Source organism: Haliotis cracherodii, unplaced genomic scaffold (assembly GCF_022045235.1).
Source record: "Haliotis cracherodii isolate W230 unplaced genomic scaffold, xgHalCrac1.p SCAF_7, whole genome shotgun sequence".
NCBI lineage: Eukaryota > Metazoa > Mollusca > Gastropoda > Lepetellida > Haliotidae > Haliotis > Haliotis cracherodii.
The window spans coordinates 16160688-16186315 of record NW_027266330.1 but is presented as its reverse complement, the minus strand read 5'-3'; the positions used below and the strand labels follow the sequence as shown (position 1 = coordinate 16186315).

The window sequence follows — 25628 nt, the reverse complement described above, 5'->3', positions numbered from 1 at the left end:
TTCGAAGAGATACGTAGACTGTTGCAGGTAGCAGAGAAAGGCAGATTTCCAGGTCACTTCAACAATGACAATCAAAATGGATAGAGGAGAGGTCGACCCACAACGGAACATATACATAATCTTACTCCTATTTATGAAACCAGAAAAATGCAAAAGAAATCCACGTTTGTTATTTTTATTGATTTTAAAAAAAGGCCTATAACTGTATTGAGTTATATAATAAGTTATGGGAAAAAACTGTTATCGCACGATGTATATAAAAGGTAAAATGTTAAATGCTTTAGTATCTATCTGTAACAACGTTCAGTGCTGTTTTGTTTAAACGGTTTATCTACCCCCCGGTTCGATGTTATGTGTGGACTTAAACAGGGCTACCTGTTGTCCCCACTCCATTTTAATTTGCCTGTAAATAAGAAAGCTTATCTTTAGGTGTCTCCATAGACGACTCCACCATTGGTCGTCTAGCCTATACTGATGATCTTGATTTAATGACTGAATCGGAACCAGATCTTGTCATTATGCAAAGTCAGGTCATTTAGACATCTGAATAAGTGAGTGAGTATGCTTTTAAGCCGCTTTTAACTATATTCCAGCAATATCACGACGGGGGACACCACAAATGGGCTTCACACACTGTACCCTTGTCAGGAATCGAACCCGGGTCTTCTGCGTGACGAGCGAACGCTTTAACCACTAGGCTACCCGACCGCCCCGCACGGGTATGTAGTAACAAATAATGTTTTACACTGGAAAAACTCTTCTTCGTTGAGTACATGCTATAAAAATCTCAGTTTTGTCAGTTACAAAGCCACTATATAGCAACACCCAGACACATAATCATCTCCTTGTTTCCTTAAAATGGCAACCCGTGAAGATCCGGGGTAGAATAGGTCTTCATCAACCCATGCTTGCCGTAAAAGGCGACTATGCTTGTCATATGAGGCGACTAACGGGATCGGGTGGTCAGGCTCGCTGACTTGGTTGATACATGTCATCGATCCCAATTGCGTGGATCGATGCTCATGATATTAATTACTGGATTGTCTGGTCCGGACTCGATTATTTACAGACCGCCGTCATATAGCTTGAATATTGCTGTGTGCGGCGTAAAACAACAAACAAACCTTAAAATGGTGAGCGTGACACCAATGCCAAGGCGGGAATGAGGAATGTCACGTCATCTTGATGCCGAAATTGAAACAGGACACCCCTTCTCTCCAACGGGATATTTACCAAGCTTCAGCATCTTCGTGCAATCTACCAGGCATGAAAGTTAATTCGCTGTTTACTAACCGTCTGGTCGCTGTTACTAATTAGCTTCTTAGAATTCACAAGACTTTTTTTTATCAGGGAAGAGACCAGTGAAACCGCTCCCTCTATTTAATATGTACATATGTGATGAGGGATAAGTACAAATTTCCGGAAGTCAATTTTCCCTTTATGTCACGCAATATTAGAGTAGCCCCAGCCTTTGGTCTACATGTCAAAATACTTGAGCATTTACAACTTGTTCTTTCTTTGAAGATTTCAAAGAGCGGCATACGACTCTTTCTCAAAAGTTGTTTGATCAGGGATACAGCATTAAAGACCGCAGAAAAACTTTCAATCATTTTTATGGTAAACATTTCGAGTACATTTCCAAATTCATAAACTCGCTTATGGTGTAATCGGAATCGTCCAAAGGACACTGGAATTCGTATGATGGTGGAAGGGGTTTTGATGCTCTTTTTTCAAAATGAACTGATGTTCTTTGAAGGCTTTGTCATTTGAAACAATAGCTGATGTCTTGAAAGAACTGTATTTTGTGACAAGAGTGTTCTGTACTCATAGAAATATTGACATCTAAGTCCATCTAATAAATATGTCACATATGGATCTGATCCACTCGAGAAGACATCCAACTGGTTCATGGTCAAGCACTTCCACAGCATCCATGATAATAGTCCAAATATTTTCCTTTGTTCGCGCTATACGGGGCCACTCTGACATAAGTGTATAAGAGAAATATGATCAGTCATCGAGAGATCGCCAGGTGCACAATAGAAGCTTTAGCATTCACATTTGCTGGATGTGCCATCGAATGTAGTCAACTGTGAGTGTGTGTGTGTGTGTGTGTGTGTGTGTGTGTGTGTGTGTGTGTGTGTGTGTGTGTGTGTGTGTGTGTGTGTGTGTGTGTGTGTGTGTGTGTGTGAGTTGGATTTGACGCCGCTTTGAACAGTACTCCAGTTACTAGTATATCACTAGTATACCTCAATTTGATGTGGAAGGAAAGCCCAAAGTGATGCTTGTCTCAGACGTTTACCACTTTGGTGAAATCCGCGAGACCGGGTATGGTGATCACAAGCCTACAAACATGATTGGGGCGAACCCGGGATTCGAACACACGATGATAGGTTTCTGGCGTGCCTAAGGGACGCAACTCTGCACATTGAAGTGCTCACATGAGTGGTGTGTTAGTGTATATCAACACACATACATTCTGTTCTTGAAGATGAACGATGCATCAGAATCACAACCACACAAGAAAGATTGAACAGACACAGTGACATGAAGAGAAATGACTGGCGCCACCTCAAAACCGTTGACATTGTTTAAACTCCGCAAAGCCAACTGGTACTGATGAATGGGCGTCTCATGAGAGCACCGTGTTACATTTAGACAATATCTATTTAAACTTAAACACAAAAATGGAAGCATATGAGGTACAACAAATACGCTCTGTGTCAGTTTGTGTCGGTGTCTCCATTCGGCTTATCCCGGAATGGCGCGTGTTGATCACGATTTACAGATTGAAATAAAAATGCAGCAAAGAGGGTTTGGCTGATCCTGGCACAGTTAGGCTGGTTAGGCTCATCATCAGCTCAGGGCCCTTGCCCCCTCTACACGCAGCCCAGACAGCGAATGGGACTTCTCCAAAGGAAACGCTGCCTTGTCGAACCCACCCAGAACTTTTTCGGAGAATGTGAAGACTCCCCAACTCTGCAGCCTTCTGCATTACCCAGATTGTCAGGAGGGTTGTATTCCCGGTAGCAAACACGGGTACTCTCCCAATGTCAGTCAACAGATTGGGAGGTACCAAAGCTAGAGCTAAGGCACCGAGAACAATGGGGAGTCGGACAACTTGGTACTTGGGATGCAAGCGTGACATTTCGAAAGCGAGGTCCGGATATTTGCCATGTTTTTCCGCGATCTTGTCAATCACATAAGTGTCAAAGGGGACAGAAAATTCAATGATAGAAATGATTTCATTGGATTTATCAAAAAGGACAAGATCAGGTTTGTTGGCCTAGATACGTCTAAGGCTGTAAATTGGCTTATTCCAAAGAATTTTGTATTTATCATTTTCCATGACGCCCCCTACATATTCCGGGTCGTACCATGGGCGGACCTCTGTGTTAAAACCACAAGCATGGCCAAGACGGTAATAAAATGATCGAGCTACAACATCATGTCGTTTAAGATACTGTGTTTGTGCCAAACCTGGGCATCCACTGACAATGTGTTGGACAGTCTCATTAAATTCATTACATAATCTACATTTCATATTCACATTTTGATCCAAAATCACACATTAACGGTTTCAAGTTGGAAGTGACTGGTTCTGAGCAGCAAACAGAAAGCCTTCTGTTTCACTTTTCAGGCCAGACGACTTCATCCAAGTGAAGGACTCTGCAGGATTGCTGATCTTCTCAACACACTCGATGCAGTGGTCGTTCAGAAAGCCTCTCCTTGAAAAATTGAGTCTGGGCCGATTTGATATGGCACTTAGCTTGTTGACACTCACTTCTGTGCCGTCCAGCAGGACAGAACCATCAACAAAATAAACACTGATATTGAGATTATGTCCCACATCCTTGGCTCATTTTAGAAAAGTGTGGATTATTATTATTATTATTATTATTATTATTATTATTATTATTATTATTATTATTATAACATGTTGTTATTCAAAGATATATTTCAAGTAAAGGATGTAAGTTCTTTGTTATCTATATAAATATTTTTTATTAATTCGAAACGTGGCTTGCACAGAATCGATACTCTCATAATTTGGAGACCCGTGAGGATCCGGGGTAGAATAGATCTTCAGCAACCCATGTTTGCCGTAAAAAAGCGGCTATGCTTGTCTGCTTGTCATAAGAGGCGACTAAAGGGATCGGGTGGTCAGGCTCGCTGACTTGGTTGATGCTTGTCATCGATCCCAATCGAAGTTTTCGACGACAGAATTTTATACAGTTCAGTTAAATATATATTATTATTGTCAAATTTTGTCTCGTCACGATATGGCTGAAATGTTGCCGATGTGACGTTAAGCTTTAACCCATTCACTAACGCACTAAAATATATGTGGTCTATATTTTGAGCTGTGTGCATGCATGAAGGGCCTATACGAACGGAAAATCAAAGACTGATTGATAATGCAAACAAACATTCATTAAACAACATCAATAAGTGTACCTGTCACAAGGGGCTACCAGCATGCGGCGACAGGAATATACTATCACAATATGGTCTCGCGAATTTACTATTTCATGCGAAACACCTTGGTCTGTGATTACAAATATCAAGGTTTAAATTATTGATTTTCGTATAACCTTTTTTCATACAGTGGTAAAATATGTCTGTCCTGACAGCTTTCTGTGTGGTGTCGATATGACGACGGATGTGTGGACCTACACACTCCACGGGTTCCATTAAAGCCTAAGTAGCAATTACCTTGATCTTACATTATGCAGCAACCCAGTGTGAGTTTCATTGGTGAGAATTACCTGAAATGTAATGAGTGTCTAACCTTGTCTCCTTCTAAAAGTGTATTTGTCTATTGATTTTGACAATGGCAACTGCTTCAATTGTTTGGGACGTGGTCTGTCCACTTACCTACCAATTGCTGGAATTCGAAGTAATTTCATTAATTTTTATATCAAGAACTGATAAAAAATATTTTTCTCAAACATTGTTTTCGTAAACATTAAACCACAGTTAACCAGGATGACTGAGAGATATACGGATCTTACTCTACAATGTGCAGATAATCTACTTCTTGCCGAACTGTTTTTCAACAAATTCCACAGTGCTAATATCGAGGAGGAAGTCTAGCATTTCACAGATTCCTTTCTCAGGAAACTTCAGATGGCATTTGCTGTCATTGTTTACTAATTGGGATCGGGTACATTTGCAGGACCAAGAATACAGCTCTCTTTGTACGGATCTTATCAAGCTTTGGAATCCATCACAAAACAGGACTGGACATGCCTTCAGGGTTTTGAGTCAAGTGAGTGAGTGAGTGAGTATGGTTTTACGCCGCTTTTAGCAATATTCCATTAATATCACGGCGGGGGACACCAGAAATGGGCTTCACACATCGTACCCATGTCGGGAATCGAACCCGGGTCTTCGGCGTGACGAGCGAACGCTTTAACCACTAGGCTACCCGACCGCCCTTTGAGTCAAGTCAAAAGTTGGTTTTGGCAGATTTCTTCCTCAGTTAACATACTGGTGTTATATATGACACTATTTGATATTTCACTTATACCATGTCCCATTCAATTCAATTCAATTCTTTATTGTATGAAAGGCCACAGACCCATATACAACGGAGTTACATAACATATTTTATAAAATACAAAGTCAAGGTAACAATTCACTTCGTAACAAAAAAGCATTATGTATGTACAAAGCCAGTTGATGTTGTGTTATAAGATCCTTGCAAGACAGTAATGAAGACAATCTTTTAGCATTAAAATGAGATAGAGACCACTGCGGTAAGTACTTGTTTCTTAGAATCTCGTATATAGGGCAAATAAACATGAAATGGTATTCATTTTCGTCAACAATGTCTCAAAATTGGCATAATCGTATCGATTTCTCAATTGATGAAAATCTCCCTGTGTTAATTTTTAGATCATTTAGGCCAAGTCTAAAACGAATAAGGGTGTTACGAGAATTCCTGTACCGTAAATTTGATAAAAAAGATTCTGGTTCATCCATGTTCCATTAATGCAGTGATGTTTACACGCCAGTGGGTGAAACTTTTTATCATTTTTCACACAGACTTTGTGAGGACAGTTGGCTGGGACGGGATAGGTATATGACGGCGGTATGTGTAAAGGCGAGCCCCAAAACCAGTGCTTGATATTATGAGCATCGTCCCACACCGTCGGGGTATCGTGACACGAAATCAAACAAGTACCTGAGTCTTACCAATCAATCAATGGAATTATTTCTTGCGGCCAACATGAATTGCTTCAGACCAACTTTAATCAGGAATCACTTCGTGGCTAGTTATGTGAGACAGTGCGGGTTTGTACAGTAAGGAGGGGCAAGGAAGGCCAAGTCGTATAAGGGCCAGCGATTTGCTGTGCAGAGTTGCGTCCCTTGGGTACGCCAGAAACCTATGATTGTAGGTTCGAATGCCGGTTCGTCCCAGTTATGATTCTAGGTTTGTCAGCACCATACCCGTGCTCGTGTGTTTCACCGAAGTGGTAAACGTCTGAGACCTTGATATAACTGGAATACTGTTAAATGCGCCGTTAAACCAAACTCACTCACTCTTTGTACAGATAGGTAATTGGATGTTCTACCTTATTTGACAAAATATTTAACTTGAGCATCTATACATCAAGCATGCCTACACATAATGATTTAGAAAATGCATGTTTTCTTTGAATAAACCATTTGTGTTGAAGTTACATGTTTTATCATCCTTATCATAGTTTATATATTTGGTTGGAGTATTCATTATATATTTCTAGTTAGATTTAAATTTGTGATAATTACCTAGATGTTTACTGTGTGTATTTAATAAACGAATTTTCGCTTCGCCATATGGTTCACACACACACACACTCACACACACACACACACACACACGCACGCACGCACACACTCTAGCGCACATACACACACTAAGTCACACCATAAACCATACACCGTTGAAATATATATCCTACAGTAAGGGTGCTCTTGAAGTACTGTTTGTGCCAATGGTTCTACTAACTTTAACGGCAATCTTAATGTCTTATACTTTAAATTTATATGATCAAACGTATGTATCACGCCTGGTTAATTTAGCAATGCCTACCCTCGATGGGCAAACATCTTATTATTAGAAATAACCGACCCGATCGATTCGCTTTGTAGACGCAAGTTAACGAAGCAAAATATCGACGGGCGTCGAACTGTTAATCCAATGGAAACACGACCTTGGAAATAAATAAACAGAGTTCAAACGCTTTAACAGATCCACACAGTGTTTGGTAACGACAACACTGTTGGCGGCAGAGGAAATCGAGCTCGGACAGAGATTTACTATGGCGTTTTTTTTTAAAAAAGCGTGAACAAGACAACTCGTCTTTCAACTGCTAGTGCAGAGGGATACTCGTCGCCGCATTGTAAGTTGGACATTATCAAAGATGTATTTAGTGTGATAGAAAGTTCTTGTTTCATTGCTTTTCCACAGAACGTAGTATTTGGTCACCCGTTTTAGTTAAACACCGCGCTATAGACATGCTGCTTAGTTGTGGAATTTAGCATTTTCTACGTATACTGTGAATGAAGACGGAACCGTCACCAGTGAAATTGTCCACATTAACCATTGTCCGGATTTATAAAAAAGTGTAACCTTGGTATGTTCCTAAATCACGGAAACTGAGTTTCAATGTATGTTCCTAAATCAGCTATACGGAGTTGCAATGCATGTTTCTAAATCGGGGAAATTGAGTTGCAATGAATGTTCCTAAATAAAGGAAAATGTTACACTGTCAGTACTTATTATAATATTTTAGTTATAAATGTTCCTTTGAACTGTGGGACCAGTGGTCTGATCGAGGCGCCGCAATTCGCTATGGTAAACGTCTTAGACCAGCACCCTGTCGTGTTTTCCTCCCACATTAAGCTGACACGCCGCAATACAACTGGAAACTGTTAAAATCGACGCAAAACCCAACTCTCTTACTCACTAATTCTTCAATTCACTAACTGGTATGAAGGGAAAACAATGGACTGATGTATTTAGGTATTATGGACGTAAAAAAAATCCTATTCGATTAAATGCATCATTTGTTACTTCAGAAATTCAGTCTGTCAGTACCGATTCTGTCAGTAAAGCATCTTCCGGACTAGTTCCCGGGAAACTTTATGCTTGTCCTGAGAGCCTCAATGGGGGTTTGGCGGTCGTGTTCTGTGACTGGGATGAATGGTTTGCCTGTCGGCCTGGCATTGTATTTATTTCGTCAATGTGGTGTGTCTGTTAGATGATCGTCAATTTAGTTCATCGTAAATATAATTGTTATCTAATTGAGACATGTATTTCATGCTATTAGAAAACGGTTTGTAACGTCTTACAAAAACAGAAGTTTTGGTGAAGTATCTAAAGCCCCTGCTCCCAACTACTTACAACCAAAAGGTAAACATAGGTGGATTCGTCTAACAACAAATATATAATATGGTGCAATTATCAAAAAACAAAAACAAGTATTGTGTGTACAATAAAGTTCATGGGCCAAAAAACTTACCAATACACAGTGAGACATTGTTCATTCACACTATATCAAAATGTAAAAGAACAAGACGATGTTGGAAAGAATAATATTTGGTAGCGTTTCCAATAAAGTATGGTTGTGTAAACGAATCCGATTCATTTTGTGGCTGATTGGTGTGTTCTCAGGGGCCATGAAGACATCATAAAGGCAATATCAGCTGTTCCGTACCCAGAACATGGTTCATTGTTTCTGGTTAAACACATGGGTGCTATTGCAAACATGTTATTCCAACACTGAGGTTACCTTGGTTACCAGTTACCTTGGCCTTCGCTGAAGGTCGCTCGAACCTTGCCTAATACTCACATTTCAGTCTACCTTACTTCTTGAATTATCATCAGTGAATCTGACTTTTAATAACAGTTGCAAATATACATAGAACACTCTTCAGTGCTACTCGGCACTACAGAAATCATTTTATTATATCCTTGGTGTGGAATTATTCAGGAAACAACAAGAATATGCTATTCATTGAAAATAGGTTACTGTGACCTACTACTGATATGAGAATCTAATCACTTGTTGTACATACGTACACAAATAATGTAACCACTACATGCATAAGGCTTTAACGTATTTACAAAAAAATGGCATTTTTGTGAAAACTGCAAAAAAGATTTAATGATCGACCTTAACTTTGACCTTGACCTTACATAAATATTGACAATACTCATGACCGGTTCCGATTTCGGCCCAGCAAAAGGATGATATATACCAAGTTCGAGGTGGGCGGCAAACAAGCTTATTCCAGGCTATAACGTTTAGGATGACCTTCATACTTGACATGACTGATCAGCGTGTCGAGAAAGATTCCCAGGGTTACGATGTTAAACAACAAGATATGATATCCTTGAAATGCCGAAGCATCGCGTGATTTCAAGGATAAGGGCGACGGCAGTGGCGATCAATTTGAGGCGAATCATTTCACATGGGGCTTCTAAAATTCGTTCTCAATCAAACGGGAGATACAGTTATTCTAAATATAATTGTCATTGAATATGAAGATTCGGCTTATACTGCATACGACTGTCCATTAAACGGGAGATTCAGTTTTACGTTAAATATCATTTTCATCCTGCCATGAGTTTAGAAATACTTGATTCTGATTGGTGACTCAGAGGTATCAAATCCCAATACACGCCTCTGACTGAAACTACTGATTTGACGGACTCATCACGCAAAAGATAATGTTAATAGAAAAGTACTTCTCAGTCATTGTCGGTAGGCATTGTTAAATAATTAATGTACAATTATTTGTTAAAAATTCAGATTTGCGGTACCTACAATGTTCAAAGTTTGCGTGGCGATACATTTTATGCAGAAACACGATAGTTATCGCTTGAGAGAGTTCATTTAAAGATGAAAGTGTATTCCAACGGTCTTAATAATTACATGCGGTGTACAACCAGTGGTCGAAACAGCTGCCTGTCAGCTAGTCAAATGATATTGACTTTTAACTTAGCCTTATAGCATTTCTTCTTCAGGGATGCACTTTATGCTGGCGAAGGTTGCCTGTGTCATATATGCGAGTAAAGCATATTTAATTCATTAGCATTAAGTGCCTTACTTTGTTCAAGCTTATTATCGGTGTTTCCTGGATTGAAATCGAAAACGGAACCCATGTCGCTTCAATCAATACCTTTACTAATCTTCCGCGTGATCGGTTTCAAATTCAATTTTGTGCAGTCATAAATAGAGATAATCTGTCTCTATATTGAAAACACGGTACATCTATCTATTGATTCCAGCGGGACATTCGTCGTGCTTTGCACGCATGCCACGCAGTCCTTGGGTACAATAATAGCGACAGGAGACAAAACAAAAATTTATTATAGTAAAAGAGGCCGCGTACATCTCAGTATTAACTTTATTCCAGTTAAGGTAATAGTAAATAAGTTCTGTTTTAGATATATGGCATGTCAGTATTTGATATTAACAATGTGTCATGGTGGATTGGTCTTCTAAGGAGCCGCATTTCGCGGTGTAGTTGCGTCCCTTGTCTGAACAGGAAACCAAGGCTCGTGGGTTCATAACTCAGATTTGTCCTGATTGTGTAACCATTATTTGTTGTTTGCCTTTGACACCCAATGGAATCTGTTTTGGCGGATAATCGAGTCTGGTTACCGTCTGTCGTTGACGTTTTATATTATCAATTATTGTCTTCAATTATAATCTTCCTACTTTTTCACAGGACTTACCGAAACAAAGAATCCGTTAGTCACTACTGTGTGTGTCGATTTTGCGGGAAAACGTTTAGCGAGTGAGTGGTTTTAAATATTCAAGCAATATCACGGCGGCGGACACCAGAAATTAGCTTAAAACATTGTTCCCATGTCGGGAATCGAACAAGGGTCTTTGGCGCGACGAGCGAACGCTTTAACTACTAGGCTACCCGACCGCCCTCTCAACCAGTCCATATGTGCAGATGAGACCTTACCATATTTTACGTGTTTAGATACTGTTCACCTTTTCCCAAAGTTGTTTTATCTTATGCTGGCCTCGTTAGTTTATTTCTGGATGTACAATGGGATTCAGCAACACCGACACACTTAGATAGTTCTCTCCGCATGTACAGTTTAGTACTGTGTTGCAAAAGCAACATGTTTTTCTTTACTTATAAGCATCAGAATCTCTGCAGCTGTACACAGCAGACGTAATTCAAAATTATACCGTTTTTAGTTTCAACAATATATGTAAATGCGCTATCGTGTCACTGGCGTTTTGGGGTCCTTTTTAGTTCGTTAAAACCGTAGTTTACTGTACATCTTTTAGATTCTTTGATATAATCATGAACTGCTCAGAACATACTTATGTTCTTTTTTTATTGTCAAGTTGATTGTTATCGTAAAGAAGTGTGTCGAACTGCCCCTCTTACTACAATGACAGATACACTTTAACAAAAGCCTATGTCTAATATTGACAGCATCTTTTCATGATCGTGATGAGAAATGGCCTCTTTTCAGTACTCTACCGTGGAGATTCCATGTTAGAATTAGACCCCGACAGTCTATGACCGTCGCAAGGCTAATGCATCTCATCGATCTCAATTGCGTGGACCGATGTTAATGATGTCAATCATTGGATTGTCTGGACCCGATTATTTACAGACCGCTGTCATATAGCTGGAATATTGCTGACTGCGGCGTTAAACAACAACAACAACAACGTAAGAGACGACCAAATGGATCGGGTGGCCAGGTTTCGTGACTTAGCTGATCGCATGTCATCGTTCCTGTAAGGCGGGGACGGTGCTCGGTGTACAGACTCGATTTTTTAACAGACTGCCATCACATAGCTGGGTGCGGCGTTAAACAACAAACAAATAAACAAACAAACACCTAAACTTACAGTACTCTTTTCAACTCATTTCAATCAAAAGAAATGTCCTACCATGTTGTGACAATACTGTTCTCTACTTTATACATGAAATGCTAAGTCACACAAGGATTGTACCATACCACCACGAAGGAGTTGGAATATAGCTGAAATGTCGTTAAACAACAAACAATCGAACAACCTTAACCCAAACTAGGTCCTGCCACCCTCCATCACACCCTCTACCAGACCCACTCCACCCAAGGGCGAGATCAAGCGATATCTACATTGTAGACCATTGTGACGTCATTGGTCAACACTCATACATATATAAAGACACCTGGGTGAGAATCCTACTTATCCCGCATTCATACTGTCGTAATTGAGAATTTTAACTTTTGACTTTGCAACACGAGTCAATAATAATCATAGTTCAGATATATGTGTGACATATATAGTCTGCAAAAAAAACGCAAAAATAGTAAAATCGTTAATATCTGACAGAGTGTTGCCTACATCCATACAAAATTAATACCAAAAAAGAATTGGTCATTTTTGTATGGATTGGGATTGATTTGTGTGGAGAGAATTAGGTACTGCAGAAATTTTGTGAACAGATGAAATAATTGCAAAACACACCCACGTCAGAGCATGACACCGAAATACACCAACATGATATGCATGCACGTGTAACATCACTTGTTGGTCTATAAAAAACGTTGGATTTTCATTTGTATGACACCACAATCTTACAGCCATTGAACAGCGAAAACAGGCCACGACTGACGGAAGCCCAACGCAACAACTCCATCGAATCATCTTCAGCTGTAGCCAAATTTTTCTACGTTGCTCCAAGCACCATTACAAGGCTGTGGACGCGTTCGTTATCAGACACACGGGACAACACGTGGCCTTCCTAGATCCGGTCGACCATGTATCACTTCTAGAGCACAGGACAGATTTATACGTGAAAGAACCACCATGGCCACATCTGCAACTACAGCAATACAAGAAGTGCGAAGAATTATATCAGCCCAGTGACTGGGGAACCGTTTTCGTGCTGAAGGTATTTGCACGACACCGCATACAGGAAGTGGACAGATTTGGTGGTGGTAGTGTGATGATGTGGGCAGCCATCTCCTACACTGGTAGAACATACTTGGTGCAAGGTCTGGGGGTATTAAACGGCACAACGTTACACGGATGAGATTCTACGGCCACATATCCTTCCCATCATGCAACAAGCGAACGTCATTTTCCAATTTTCCTCACACAGCAATACTGACAACAGCCTTTTTCAGGAATCACAACATCCAGGTCCTGCCCAGGATGACCTTCAACTTGACAATTTAATGTGTGCCATATGACACCTAGGTCAATGACAATGATGTGCGCCAATCAATTACCATCTGTTGATTATTGATATGATATATAAGATATACAACTAAAAAAAACTTTTGCAGGGTATATATTTTATTAATACCTTTGTGACAAATTCAAGTTTTGCTGTCTTAATGACGTCAATGAAGCTGAAGATGTTTGGATGACGATGAGGCCGTGTCCTAGTCAAGAGGTTGTGAAATCCCTAAGTTGTTATTGGTCATCAGTCATATTGTGTCGCCGGCCCTGGCAACTTCTGGTTATGTATCCATGGCTGCTGTCCATGTGTTCTGGACTTCAGCTTGAGGCAGGAGCGAATGGCCACCCAGATCAACATTTCAACGTGTGGACCTTCTTTGTACCGGACAGCTGAGCCCAGGTCCTGGGTCTTCCTCCATCCATTCACTTCGCATCCTGAGCAGCACGGACTACTGCCGTCATAGTCATTTATTTCACAGAAGACTAATTACGGTATTTGATCTGTTTCTTTGGTTTAATATAGAAACAGGCAGGGACTTGCTGATGCAATGGACTCTCTGACTATTTTCTGGGGTAAAGTTGTACTTAGTGACATTCGTCACCACACAATCTACCGTAGAAGCCCTACACTTGCATGCAAAGCTGATACAGGGATACAGTTCAGTCTGTCTACATTCTTGTTGTGCAGATAGCCATCAACTAGTACTTGTGTACTTCATTTGTCTACATTCTTGTTGTGCAGATAGCCATCAACTAGTACTTGGGTACTTCATTTGTCTGCATTCTTGTAGTGCAGGTAGCCATCAACAAGTACTTGGGTACTTCATTTGTCTACATTCTTGTTGTGCAGGTAGCCATCAACAAGTACTTGGGTACTTCATTTGTCTGCATTCTTGTTGTGCAGGTAGCCATCAACTAGTACTTGGGTACTTCATTTGTCTACATTCTTGTTGTGCAGATAGCCATCAACTAGTACTTGGGTACTTCATTTGTCTACATTCTTGTTGTGCAGATAGCCATCAACTAGTACGTGGGTACTTCATTTGTCTGCATTCTTGTTGTGCAGGTAGCCATCAACTAGTACTTGGGTACTTCATTTGTCTACATTCTTGTTGTGCAGATAGCCATCAACTAGTACTTGGGTACTTCATTTGTCTGCATTCTTGTTGTGCAGATAGCCATCAACTAGTACTTGGGTACTTCATTTGTCTGCATTCTTGTAGTGCAGGTAGCCATCAACAAGTACTTGGTTACTTCATTTGTCTACATTCTTGTTATGCAGATAGCCATCAACTAGTACTTGGGTACTTCATTTGTCTACATTCTTGTTGTGCAGGTAGTAACCAACTAGTACTTGGGTACTTCATTTGTCTACATTCTTGTTGTGCAGATAGCCATCAACTAGTACGTGGGTACTTCATTTGTCTGCATTCTTGTTGTGCAGGTAGCCATCAACTAGTACTTGGGTACTTCATTTGTCTACATTCTTGTTGTGCAGATAGCCATCAACTAGTACTTGGGTACTTCATTTGTCTGCATTCTTGTTGTGCAGATAGCCATCAACTAGTACTTGGGTACTTCATTTGTCTGCATTCTTGTAGTGCAGGTAGCCATCAACAAGTACTTGGTTACTTCATTTGTCTACATTCTTGTTATGCAGATAGCCATCAACTAGTACTTGGGTACTTCATTTGTCTACATTCTTGTTGTGCAGGTAGCCATCAACTAGTACTTGGGTACTTCATTTGTCTACATTCTTGTAGTGCAGGTAGCCATCAACAAGTACTTGGGTACTTCATTTGTCTACATTCTTGTAGTGCAGGTAGCCATCAACAAGTACTTGGGTACTTCATTTGTCTACATTCTTGTTGTGCAGATAGCCATCAACTAGTACTTGGGTACTTCATTTGTCTACATTCTTGTTGTGCAGGTAGCCATCAACTAGTACTGATGTATAGTCTAAGACTTCTTTCTTCTTCACTTCGTCTTCCTTTTTATGATACCCCCTCTGCCTTTGGACTCGTGTGTGAGGTGGTTATTGATAATATTTCTGTTTCCTGTATTGACATTATTTTTATTTTAGAACTGAAATGATGTTTGTTTTTCAGATAATGGGCATACTTGAGACTGAGGCGTGAGAACTCTCCTTTCATTTGAGTATGAGTATACCTTTGTGTGGATTTTGTGTTGACTTTTAAATAGCCGTCTGCCTATTTTGCTTCCGTCACAATTGGCTTGACATTTTGGGGTTATGGGGTTATTTATTTGGCTGTTTTTCTCTGGTTTGCAGAGTCCGCTTTTCCATGAATGTCCATGTGTGTGAGACGGGATCCAACATAGATCCACCTGTGTGCCCTCATCACATACATTTATATAAAATCGTATAAAATATCAATGACTGTATTTAGTCTAGAGTCTGAGTTTCTGCCGCTGATGGCTTGTAGTGCTCTTAGCGAATCTCATAAGATGACTGCCCTTGCTTCCGGTAGTTCCGGTGTGAGTTTGAGCGCGTGATGAATTGCCTCTCGGTCTGCAGGGAATACTGATCGTATTTGGAGCTAAGTATATGAATCCCGTAACTAGCAGTGTTGTTGGTAGGATCCTTGTCTTCATCAGTGTATATGGGCCCAACTGTCCCAGGTAGTTTGAATCTTAGTGACTGACAGCTTCTGATTGTAGTAGGGTTGGGTTTTCTTTCTAGTGACTGCAGTGCAAGTAAGATTTAACCCTTTGTAGTGACTTTCTTGTGATGAGTTCACGAACTACAATCCCAGACGGCTTAAGTGAGAATTGTTTCCGAACTAGAGCTTCATCTTGGGTGTTTTTGTTCTACTATTTCATTTTTACCAAAGGCTTTGTTGTTCGTCCCGAACACGCTCTTCAGACTGAGTCTGTTTTGAGATAACACTTATGTAACAGTGTAATCTTAATCGTTTTCAGGTTTCTAAGTTTGTTACCTCAATGTGTTTAATTTGTTATTGTTTAGTCTTAACATCTTAACCATGTTTTCATTTTGCTCGATACACATAAACACATTACTGTCACAGTTTCTAAATGCCTCTCAGAGTAGAAACACTTAAACCCTTATGAGCACGTGTAACTGTTAATTCTGCACTGCTTGAAGCGTCTTCTGCTATGCTGCCTCCTCCTGGGCTGTTCTATTGAAGCAGTAGGATAAATATCTTGGTTGTTTTAACTAAGTGTAAAAGTTTTGGCGTGTTGAAGTTTTGGTTCACTCTCAGTCTGCCTACATCTCAGTCTGCCTACACTGTAAATTAAAGTGTAGGCACAATGAGAACACCCCTATTTCAATAATAACAGTGTCCAGACTGTTAGACAAACAAAAAAGAATGTGTAATATTTAATTTTATTTAATAGCCAAAACTTTGTGTTGAGAAATTGGGCCCAGATCTATCAATAGTTCACATCGTCATCGTAGTTCAAAGTTCACATCTTCAGTTTCAACAGGTGGCTGGCAGCATCTAAGAAGTTCATTGAGGTCATCTGTCCTTGCACAAGCTTAACTTTCAGTGTCTGAAGACGCGAGTCAAAGTCTCTGTATACTCTCCCTCGGGGAACTTGCTGGCCGCCGTGTTGAAGTTGAGCTCTTCGAATATTGTCAATCTTCTCAAATTCCTTCAATTTTGAAACAAATTCATATAACTTTGGATAGGCCTTTCCCAAGCTTCTATTCAGGCGTTGAGTGCCATCCTTCGAGGTGATTGTTCGTTTGTAAATATATATTTCAAATATATTTCAAACTAATTACTATTTCAGGGTTTTTAAAATATAATACTCCTTGAAATAAAGTAATAGGTTAAAAATGTGAGTAAAAGTGTGAATAGGATTAACTAATAAAAACAAACAAAGTAGATAAGTATGTGTTTGATCTCTGAGTTAATTGGTTAATCCTTCTAACTGAGAAGGCATTGAACTTAATAAAGTATTTTGATAATTGACCAAAACAAACAAAGAAACATTGGCATGTCTCACATTAACCTTTAAATTATTTCGTGTCTGAAAGGCCGTGGGGCCGATGTTGTTTTTTAATCTACTGTTGATACCACATGTATGTAAAGCATCAAAACTGTGAAATTGTAGACAATTTCATTTATAAAGCAACATCTTCCTTTTCTCTCGCTGTTACTTTGTGGACCATTCCATTTTTCACCAGGTAAGATAGCATTTCACTACTCTCAGTCTGCCTACACTAATTACTAATTTATACTCAGTCTGCCTACAAAAAAGTGTAGGCAGATTGAGATGTAGGCAGACTGAGAAGTTGTGGGGGACCATCGCTTGGATCAGTTGGCAGTCCTCCAAGTTGATTGAAGACATTTAACAAACAAAAAATTCTGCTGAGGCCAAAAAATAAATAATTGCGTTTCAGGAGACATTGACTTGAGAAGACAGGTAAAAGGGAAACGATTTGTTTTCTCTATTTAATTGTGTTTTAATTGAATTATATACTTCGCCATCCGGGTTCTGAAATACACAGTTTTTATACTGTTGTAGCCCTGGGTCGTTGCAAACTGTCAACGTTCTTTCAACTCTATGTCCGCATTAACCGAGTGAGTGAGGATTATAGATCTACATTGTTGCAATTATCAACGCTCTTTTATGCTTCGTGTCGGCAATTTATGGGTGAGTGAGTTAGGGGGGGGGTGTTATTGAATTCAACTAGTGATTAATAGCATAAATAAAATAAATAAATGAAAGCAACACAAACAGTTCATATTAAGAATAAAAACGGCAAAACCCTTTTCCATATTCATTGTGATAGTGATGACCAGGTGTTCTCGAAAAAGGGAGCGTATCTTTATTCATCGGTGGCAAAACAGGGAGTTGAATCGGACAATCCTGGTGTTTCGCCGCGTTGATAGAATATTGGTTGAATGAGTGAGTGTGAGTGAGTTGGGTTTAACGCCGCTTTTAACAGTATTCCAGTTATATCACGGCGTGTCAGCTTAATGTGGGATGGAAGCCCGAAGAGATACAGGTCTCAGACGTTTACCACTTCGGTGAAACCCACGAGCACGGGTATGGTGCTGACAAACCTAGAAACATAATCGGGATGAACCGGGATTCGAACCCACAATCATAAGTTTCTGGCGTGTCCAGGTGACGCAACTCTGCTCAGCGAATAGCGGCGCCTTAGACGACTGGGCCACCCGTGCCCCTGGTTGAATGAGAGTAAAACCTTATTCAATCACTGTTTCAGAAGGCCGTTGAGTTATGCTTGTATTATGTAATTATTTTTATTTTCAGGAAGATGGCTACGTATATTCTCACCATTCATGGTCAGTTGGTCATTGCGTCCGTGCTGGTCTTCCATACAGTCGTTGTTTACACCAGTACAGAGACAGCTGGCTTCATGGGACTACCCGGATGTAGCCTCGGTGTGATATACCCAATCGACCCCTTCCACTCAACCACTACACTGAACGCCATCGAGTGCGCAACGATATGTGCACGTACGTACGGATGTTTCTCGGTGAACGCGTGCACTAGGGATGACGGTGCTGTGACGTGCGACATCCTGGGAGACGTTTCCGGTTCAGGATGCGGCGGCATGACCTCCAAGAACAGATGCAGACACCTACAACGCAAGGATGCAGTAGCCCTGGTATATAATCTCATCTCGTAGCTTAATATCATATCTGTGCAGAGTGACCCGTGAAGATTCCGGGGTAAAATAGGTCTTCAGCAACCCATGCTTGCCGCAAAAGGTGATTATGCTTGGCGACTAACGGGATCGGGTGGTCAGGCTCGCTGACTTGGTTGATACATGTCATCGATCCCAATTGTGTGGATCGATGCTCATGATATCAATCACTGAATTGTCTGGTCCAGACTCGATTATTTACATACCGCCGTCATATAGCTGGAATATTGCTGAGTGCGGCGTTAAACAACAAACCATCAAACCAACCAACTGTGCAGAGTGGCTTCCGTTAGGCGCAGGTCGTTGTTGTTGAGTGAGTCGTATTTAACGCCGCTTTTAACATTATTTCATTTATATCACATCTAGTCAACTTAATGTGTCATGGGATTCTAAGTAATGCAGTTATCACTACTGTGATGAAACGGGCATGGTGATCAATGAACCTGTCAGGGCGAATGAAACATTTGAACAAACCGCCCAAGAGACGCAACTGTGAACAGCAAATTGCCTCAGGCGTCTTGGTGGCACTGTTATGTCCCAATTTGCCTATTTTCCCACTTCTGTTTTGCCCATTGTCTTTCTTCAATGAAGTACCACGCGCAATATTTCTCCCTCAAATCTTTATAAGTTAAACATTGGCGTGTGTTGATGACCGGCCGATGGGAATTCCGGATAGGAATATAGGTCCCAAACAACCCATGCTTGTCATACGAGGTGACTAAATGGATCGGGCGGTCAGTCTGGGTGATTTGGTCCATTGCATGTCATCGTGTCCCAATTGCGAGGATCGATGCTCACGACGTCCACCACTGGATTGTTTTGTCCAGACTTGATTGTTTACAGACCGCTGAAATTTAGCTGGACAATTGCTGAGTAAGGCGTTGAACAACCAACAAACAAGTAATCTAGTGGCCTCCTGTAATGTAACAGCTGTCGACCGTCAGATATTGCAGTGTTTCCCAACATGAGTAAGACCGCCTCCGTGGTCTAGTGGGAGAGCGGAAGGTCCGGAGTTCGATCCCCGGCCGCGTCCAAAGACGTTAAAGATGGTACTTGTTGTTACCCTGTCTGGCGCTCGGCATTAGGGGACTAAAACATGGACTGGGCGACTCCGGAGTCAGTATACTGTGTCTGAGTTGGGTATTCATGTTAAACTGCGGCATGGTATCTCAGTGAGCTAGCACTATAAATCGGCATCAGTCCGGACTAGTACAAGCAGCCACACACACACACGTGCATGCACATCGCTATATAAGTGCAATAATCTTGGACGCGACGTTAAACCCAATTTCACCTCACCTCAACACGTGTATTTATATTCTTTACCCCTTCATCTTCAGAGAGCCTCGAATCCATGTAAAAATGGCGGAACGTGGACTGGAAGCATCTGTATTTGTATTGCCGGATATGCCGGGCAGTACTGTGGAAGATATATTCACAGTAAGTCGTGGACTAAGTAGTATTGGTAGTTATGTAATTAGCCATGCAGAACTATTCAGCAGAAACAACCAGACGAGTAAAAGGTCAGTCAAGGGTAGGACGGTGTGATAGGAAATAGACAGAATGCAAATTACACAGCATTCATTAAACGTAAACGTGTATACGTGTACAGTAAACTACGTTTATAACGAACACGCTTATAACGAACAGACGGATATAACGAACTGGGTTTTTTTTGTCCCAGCCACTTTCTGTATAGATGCTGTATATATGCTTATAACGAACTACGGTTATAACGAACTAAAATTAGTCGTCCCTTTGAGTTCGTTATAACCACAATTTACTATATATATATATATTATTTCGTAAGTGGAGTGTAGCGCAGAATGAGCTTTCCCTTTCGCGACCACCTGGTATCTTCACTATGTGGTAGTGATATATGAACACATGCTTTATGAAACAGTCGGATTCGTACACTGTACAGTGCGTTTAGTAATGAGTGAGTGAGTTGGGGTTTACGCCGCTTTTAGCAAAATTCCAGCAATATCACGGCGGGTGACACCAGAAATGGCCTTCACGCACCCATGTCAGGAATCGATCCCAGGTCTTCGGCGTGACGAGCGAACGCTTTAACCACTAGGCTACCCGACCGCCCCTATTTAGTAAAGATTTCTTATGATTGTGGAAATGTTGGGGGTTTTAACCGTAGTCAGTAATATCACATTGAATGTCGGGAGGACATACGTGTCCCGTATCTTCAAAACCTCTCGTTGCAGTTGAATAAAAACTATGCCCCACACAGTAAAACAAATTCACAACTTGAAATTCACTGCTCCGAGATATGATTCACAGCATTTTAGACACAGCGGAAATACTGTAAAACAGGTACATCGTCAATATCGCTATTTTCCCGATCGCTATGTATTGAAATATGAATACCGGAGGGTTCACATTAGTGATTCTGGGTGCATTATCCTAATCAGTATGAAACGTTGCGAATAATCTTGGAATCGTTAAGTGTGTTTCACAAATTGCTTAAGATGCAACAAAGTTAACAATCCCCCATAATGGTTGGGTGTGTGAGATAACATTTTATGCAATTCCGCGATACATATATCTCTGAATTCCTCATAAATGTAAGACATACAAACTGATAGTATAGACAATAATACTTTCTCAACACTAATATTTGTAACTTATGTAATAATGGTTACACATTGCAAAGATTGATGTGTCGAACTTTGATGTGTCGAACTTTGATGTGTCGAACTTTGATGTGTCGAACTCTGATGTGTCGAACTTACGGTCGTCTGTGCTTGTACCGGTGCCATGACTTGAGCAGGATACGCTCACCTTTTCGCGCACCTAGAATCATCACTATTTGATAGTGATTCATAAACACATGCTTTTCATAAAGTTGAAATCGAACAACGGACAAATGTTTTTCTCGCTTTTATTTGCACAAAAACACAATATAGTAATGTTAATTAAACATCATATATCAATATTCCAGGCTGCAGAGAGGCAAAGGAGCTCGGAGTGACGGGCACTGGGTTTTATAAAGTTCAGCCTGCAGCCTCTCCTGTTGCCTACACCGTGTACTGCAACTGTGACGCGGGGACGGTGTGGGTGTTCCGGAGGAAGAACCCCGTCCCCTCCTGGTGCCCCGGCATCAGCTACAACAGGACGTGGGCGGAGTACAAACACGGCTTTGGCGACGTCGACTGCGAGTATTTCCTCGGACTGGAGACCATCTACCGCCTCTGCTTCTACAACCAATACCAGTGGAACATCTACAACGTGGTACAAGGCCCTCCTTCTGTTGCCAGTGTATACATGGAAAGTGCCACCTTGTCACCGGAGTCTACTAACTATCAACTGGATATGATCCGCATTTTCTCCAATTCTTGGGAACTGGGGGATGACGCTTTTGATGACGATGACAAGCCCCGGAGGTTCTGTACGTGGGACCGGGACTGTTGGGGGTGTGCCAAGACGGTGGGAGGGGGGTGGTGGTTCAAGTCCAACTGTCAGGGAGGAGCCTTGACTGTTTCTCAGGATCAGTTGAAGTGGCCTGTCTCTGGTGTGGACAAGGTAATAGACCAGGCGTTTCTGCAGCTTGATCAAATGGACTATGTTCCATAATATATTACAGTCAAATAACCAACTAATACTAGTATACGATATCCCGCACTATTATTATATGGATCTGTGTAGTGATGCGTCCCTTAATCGTGGCAGATTCGCTGAGTTCGAATTCCAAATTGATGTTTCTGATCCTTGGTTGTCATCTTCCAACCAACCAGGGGGGCACGGGTGGCCCAGTCGTCTAAGGCACCGCGTTTCGCTGTGCAGAGTTGCGTCGCTTGGGCACGCCAGAAACCTAGGGTTGAGGGTTCGAATCCCGGTTCGCCCCGATTATGTTTCTTGGTTTGTCAGCACCATACCCATGCTCGTGGGTTTCACCGAAATGGTAAACGTCTGAGATCTGCATCACTTCACTTCCTCCCACATTAAGCTGACACGCCGTGATATAACTGAAATACTGTTAAAAGCGGCTTTAAACCCAACTCACTCACTCCAACTAACCCGACCATTTCTTCAGAAAGGTGGACAAGATGTTACGACATTGCTGTGTGACTGTGAGTATGGTGAGTTAGGACAATGTAGTTGACGGAAATGTTTCGTTTTGAGTCCCTTATCTGATTTTCTTCCGAGAAAGAGTAACAAGCCGTGTTTTATTTCCACAAACTCTAGCGGGGGTCGGGTAGCCTAGTGGCAAAGGCATTAGCGCTGAAGATTCAGGTTCGATTCCCGACATGGGTGCAATGTGTGAAGCCCATTTCTGGTGTCCCCCGCCGTGAACTTGCTTGAATATTGCTAAGAGCGGCGTAAAACCATATTCACTCACTCACTCCAAAAACTGTAACTTTAAGATAACTCAGAGCGGCATTATATCAAACTCTGTTGATCATATATCAATATAAACTAGTGAAGATCAGGGTAGGAATTGATCTTCAGCAACCCAGACTTGTCGTAAAAGGCGACTAACGGGATCGGGTGGTCAGGTTCGCTGACCTTGGTGATGCATGTTATCGTATTGCGTAGATCGATGCTCATGATGCCAATTACAGGATTGTCTGGTCCAGACTCGTGTATTTACAAACCGCCTTCATACAGCTGGAATATTGCAGAGTGCGGCGTTAAACAACAAACATACACACATGCAAACATTTTTTGAATATCACAATCCCACTGGATGTAAGACGTAAGGAATTCAAGTACATGTTAGAGTATTTGTCCTTATTTCACTTCCCTGTGGGGATTATAGGTTAGAAACCGATTCATGACATTATGGTCGACATATATGGATTTGAATCGCCAGGTGACTTTGTTAATTAGTCACCTGGCGATTGACAATGTGCGACGTTGCTCATAACAACCACTGGTTTGTCGGGCTAATAATCGATTATTCACATGGAGCCCTGATATAGCTGGAATAATGCTGAGGGGGGTGGCATAAAAAACATTCACTCACTCACCTTTTTCAACATGCTGTCCTTTAAACATATTGGGTATATCGACAACTAATGTTGCAAACTAATGCTTGAGAAACATAATAAGAACTTATAAATTCAAAATGTCAACGCCAAAGAACTATCAGTTTCGATTATCCGGCGAAACAGATTCCATTGAGCATAAAAGACAAAATAGTGATGAAAATGATTTGAGTAGAAAATTATATGAATAGATAAACATATATGTATCTTGTTTACTAACAAAGAGTGTACGTTTTGCAAAACGAAGGGAAGACTCTGCAATATATATCAACTATCAACCTGGTTTGGTAATTAGATGTACGTTTTCACAACATTTGTCATTACCACTTACGTTGGCACAAACATTTATTTATATTCTGCTCGCTGTTTGCATCTCGCGCTCCACATAAAGATGCTATTGTCCGCACCAACACGAGAGTAGCAATAAAAAAATTGTCATCCATGCACTATTCTTGTTGTGACCTTACACACAGATACGAACACACACACATACCCACACACGTACACACACACACACAATTTGCTACTTTAAAGACATATATACAGTAAACTACGGTTATGACGAACTCGAGGGGACCACTAGTTTTAGTACGTCACAACCGTAGTTCGTTATAAGCATACGTAGTTCATCATACAGCATGTATACAACAAATGATCGGAACTAAAACAAAGTTCGTTATATCGGTCACTTCGTTATAAGCGTGTTCGTTATTAACGTAGTTTACTGAACTGAACCAAAAATGATAAAGATTTTCGGGGATAATTTTATGAGAAAATGTACTCAGTCTTCCCCACAAATTTTCCCTTACCCCAAACTTCATTCGTTCAGTATACACAATACTGACGATAAAACTCAAACAAAACACTTGTCTCTGTATCTGTAAAGTTATAAAAATGTTTCATATCGAAAACGCATGGTAGCGTTCAATACGATATGTATTGATAATAGGAAAATCCTTCATATTGTTTCGAACTGACTGTATTCGACCCAATGCATTGCCTAGGGTTATGTCATACATCGACATATCAATCAGTCGTTAGACTCCATCTTTCAGTGGCACCTGGAGACTGATATACAGCTGACAATACAGGATGGGGAATCAATTCAAAGTTTTTATTTCAGAAATAACGACGAGGGGGCGTTGTTTATCGTATTCTCCATGCAGTGTTTTATGGTAGATTAACAACGACCACGTGTCTATTATTTCTTATGCCTCTTTAAGCATGTTAAAAACATATACAAGCTTTACAAATATTTACTATATTTAAATAATGACCACTCCCTGAATACAATCCTATCTCAGCAATGTCGGATAAGTCCATTTTATGAACATGGGGGTAAGTTTTATATTTCCTGAATATTGTCTCAATTCTCACAACCATTATCTGTAACTGTTCTCGGATCACATATTGTTATCTCTCGCCAACGTTTCGAAAAGATTATTCGTTGCGTTTTCTCTGTTGCCCAGCTACATCTTAGGGGGACAACTCACTTCCCTCTAAAAATAGCGTTGTCCAATTGACGACGTCATCAAGTTGCGATGTATGTTCGAATCTCCAGAAATGATGTTATAATATACCATTGTTTTATCGTGAAATAAACGGCGCCTCGTTCGTCCTTGTTCGTTGCGATTCATCGCGTAGCTATCTAATATTATGTATTCAGTACGAATATACTGAACCGCAAAAGAAACGTCACCCCAAGTAACATTCCATGAAAAGTTGTCATTTACATATCATATATTTTGTCAA

General features: G+C 40.8%; 1 protein-coding gene across 1 annotated transcript; it reads left to right on the top strand.

Annotated features, from left to right (window-relative positions):
• The first annotated feature begins 7266 nt into the window (after positions 1-7266).
• LOC139448089 (uncharacterized) lies at positions 7267-24964 on the top strand. Its single transcript, XM_071229602.1, has 4 exons — positions 7267-7391; positions 18480-18837; positions 20217-20316; positions 21830-24964. The coding sequence occupies exons 2-4, from the start codon at positions 18484-18486 to the stop codon at positions 22459-22461; spliced, it is 1086 nt and encodes a 361-aa protein (XP_071085703.1). The 5' UTR covers positions 7267-7391; positions 18480-18483; the 3' UTR covers positions 22462-24964.
• Positions 24965-25628: the final 664 nt, after the last annotated feature.

Bases quoted from the DNA above. Each gene is read 5' to 3' on its own strand.
- LOC139448089 (XM_071229602.1), top strand. From the start codon at position 18,484: ATGGCTACGTATATTCTCACCATTCATGGTCAGTTGGTCATTGCGTCC. The intron at 18,838-20,216 runs GTATATAATCTC...CTTCATCTTCAG, and splicing joins GCAAGGATGCAGTAGCCCTG to AGAGCCTCGAATCCATGTAA. The intron at 20,317-21,829 runs GTAAGTCGTGGA...TCAATATTCCAG, and splicing joins CTGTGGAAGATATATTCACA to GCTGCAGAGAGGCAAAGGAG.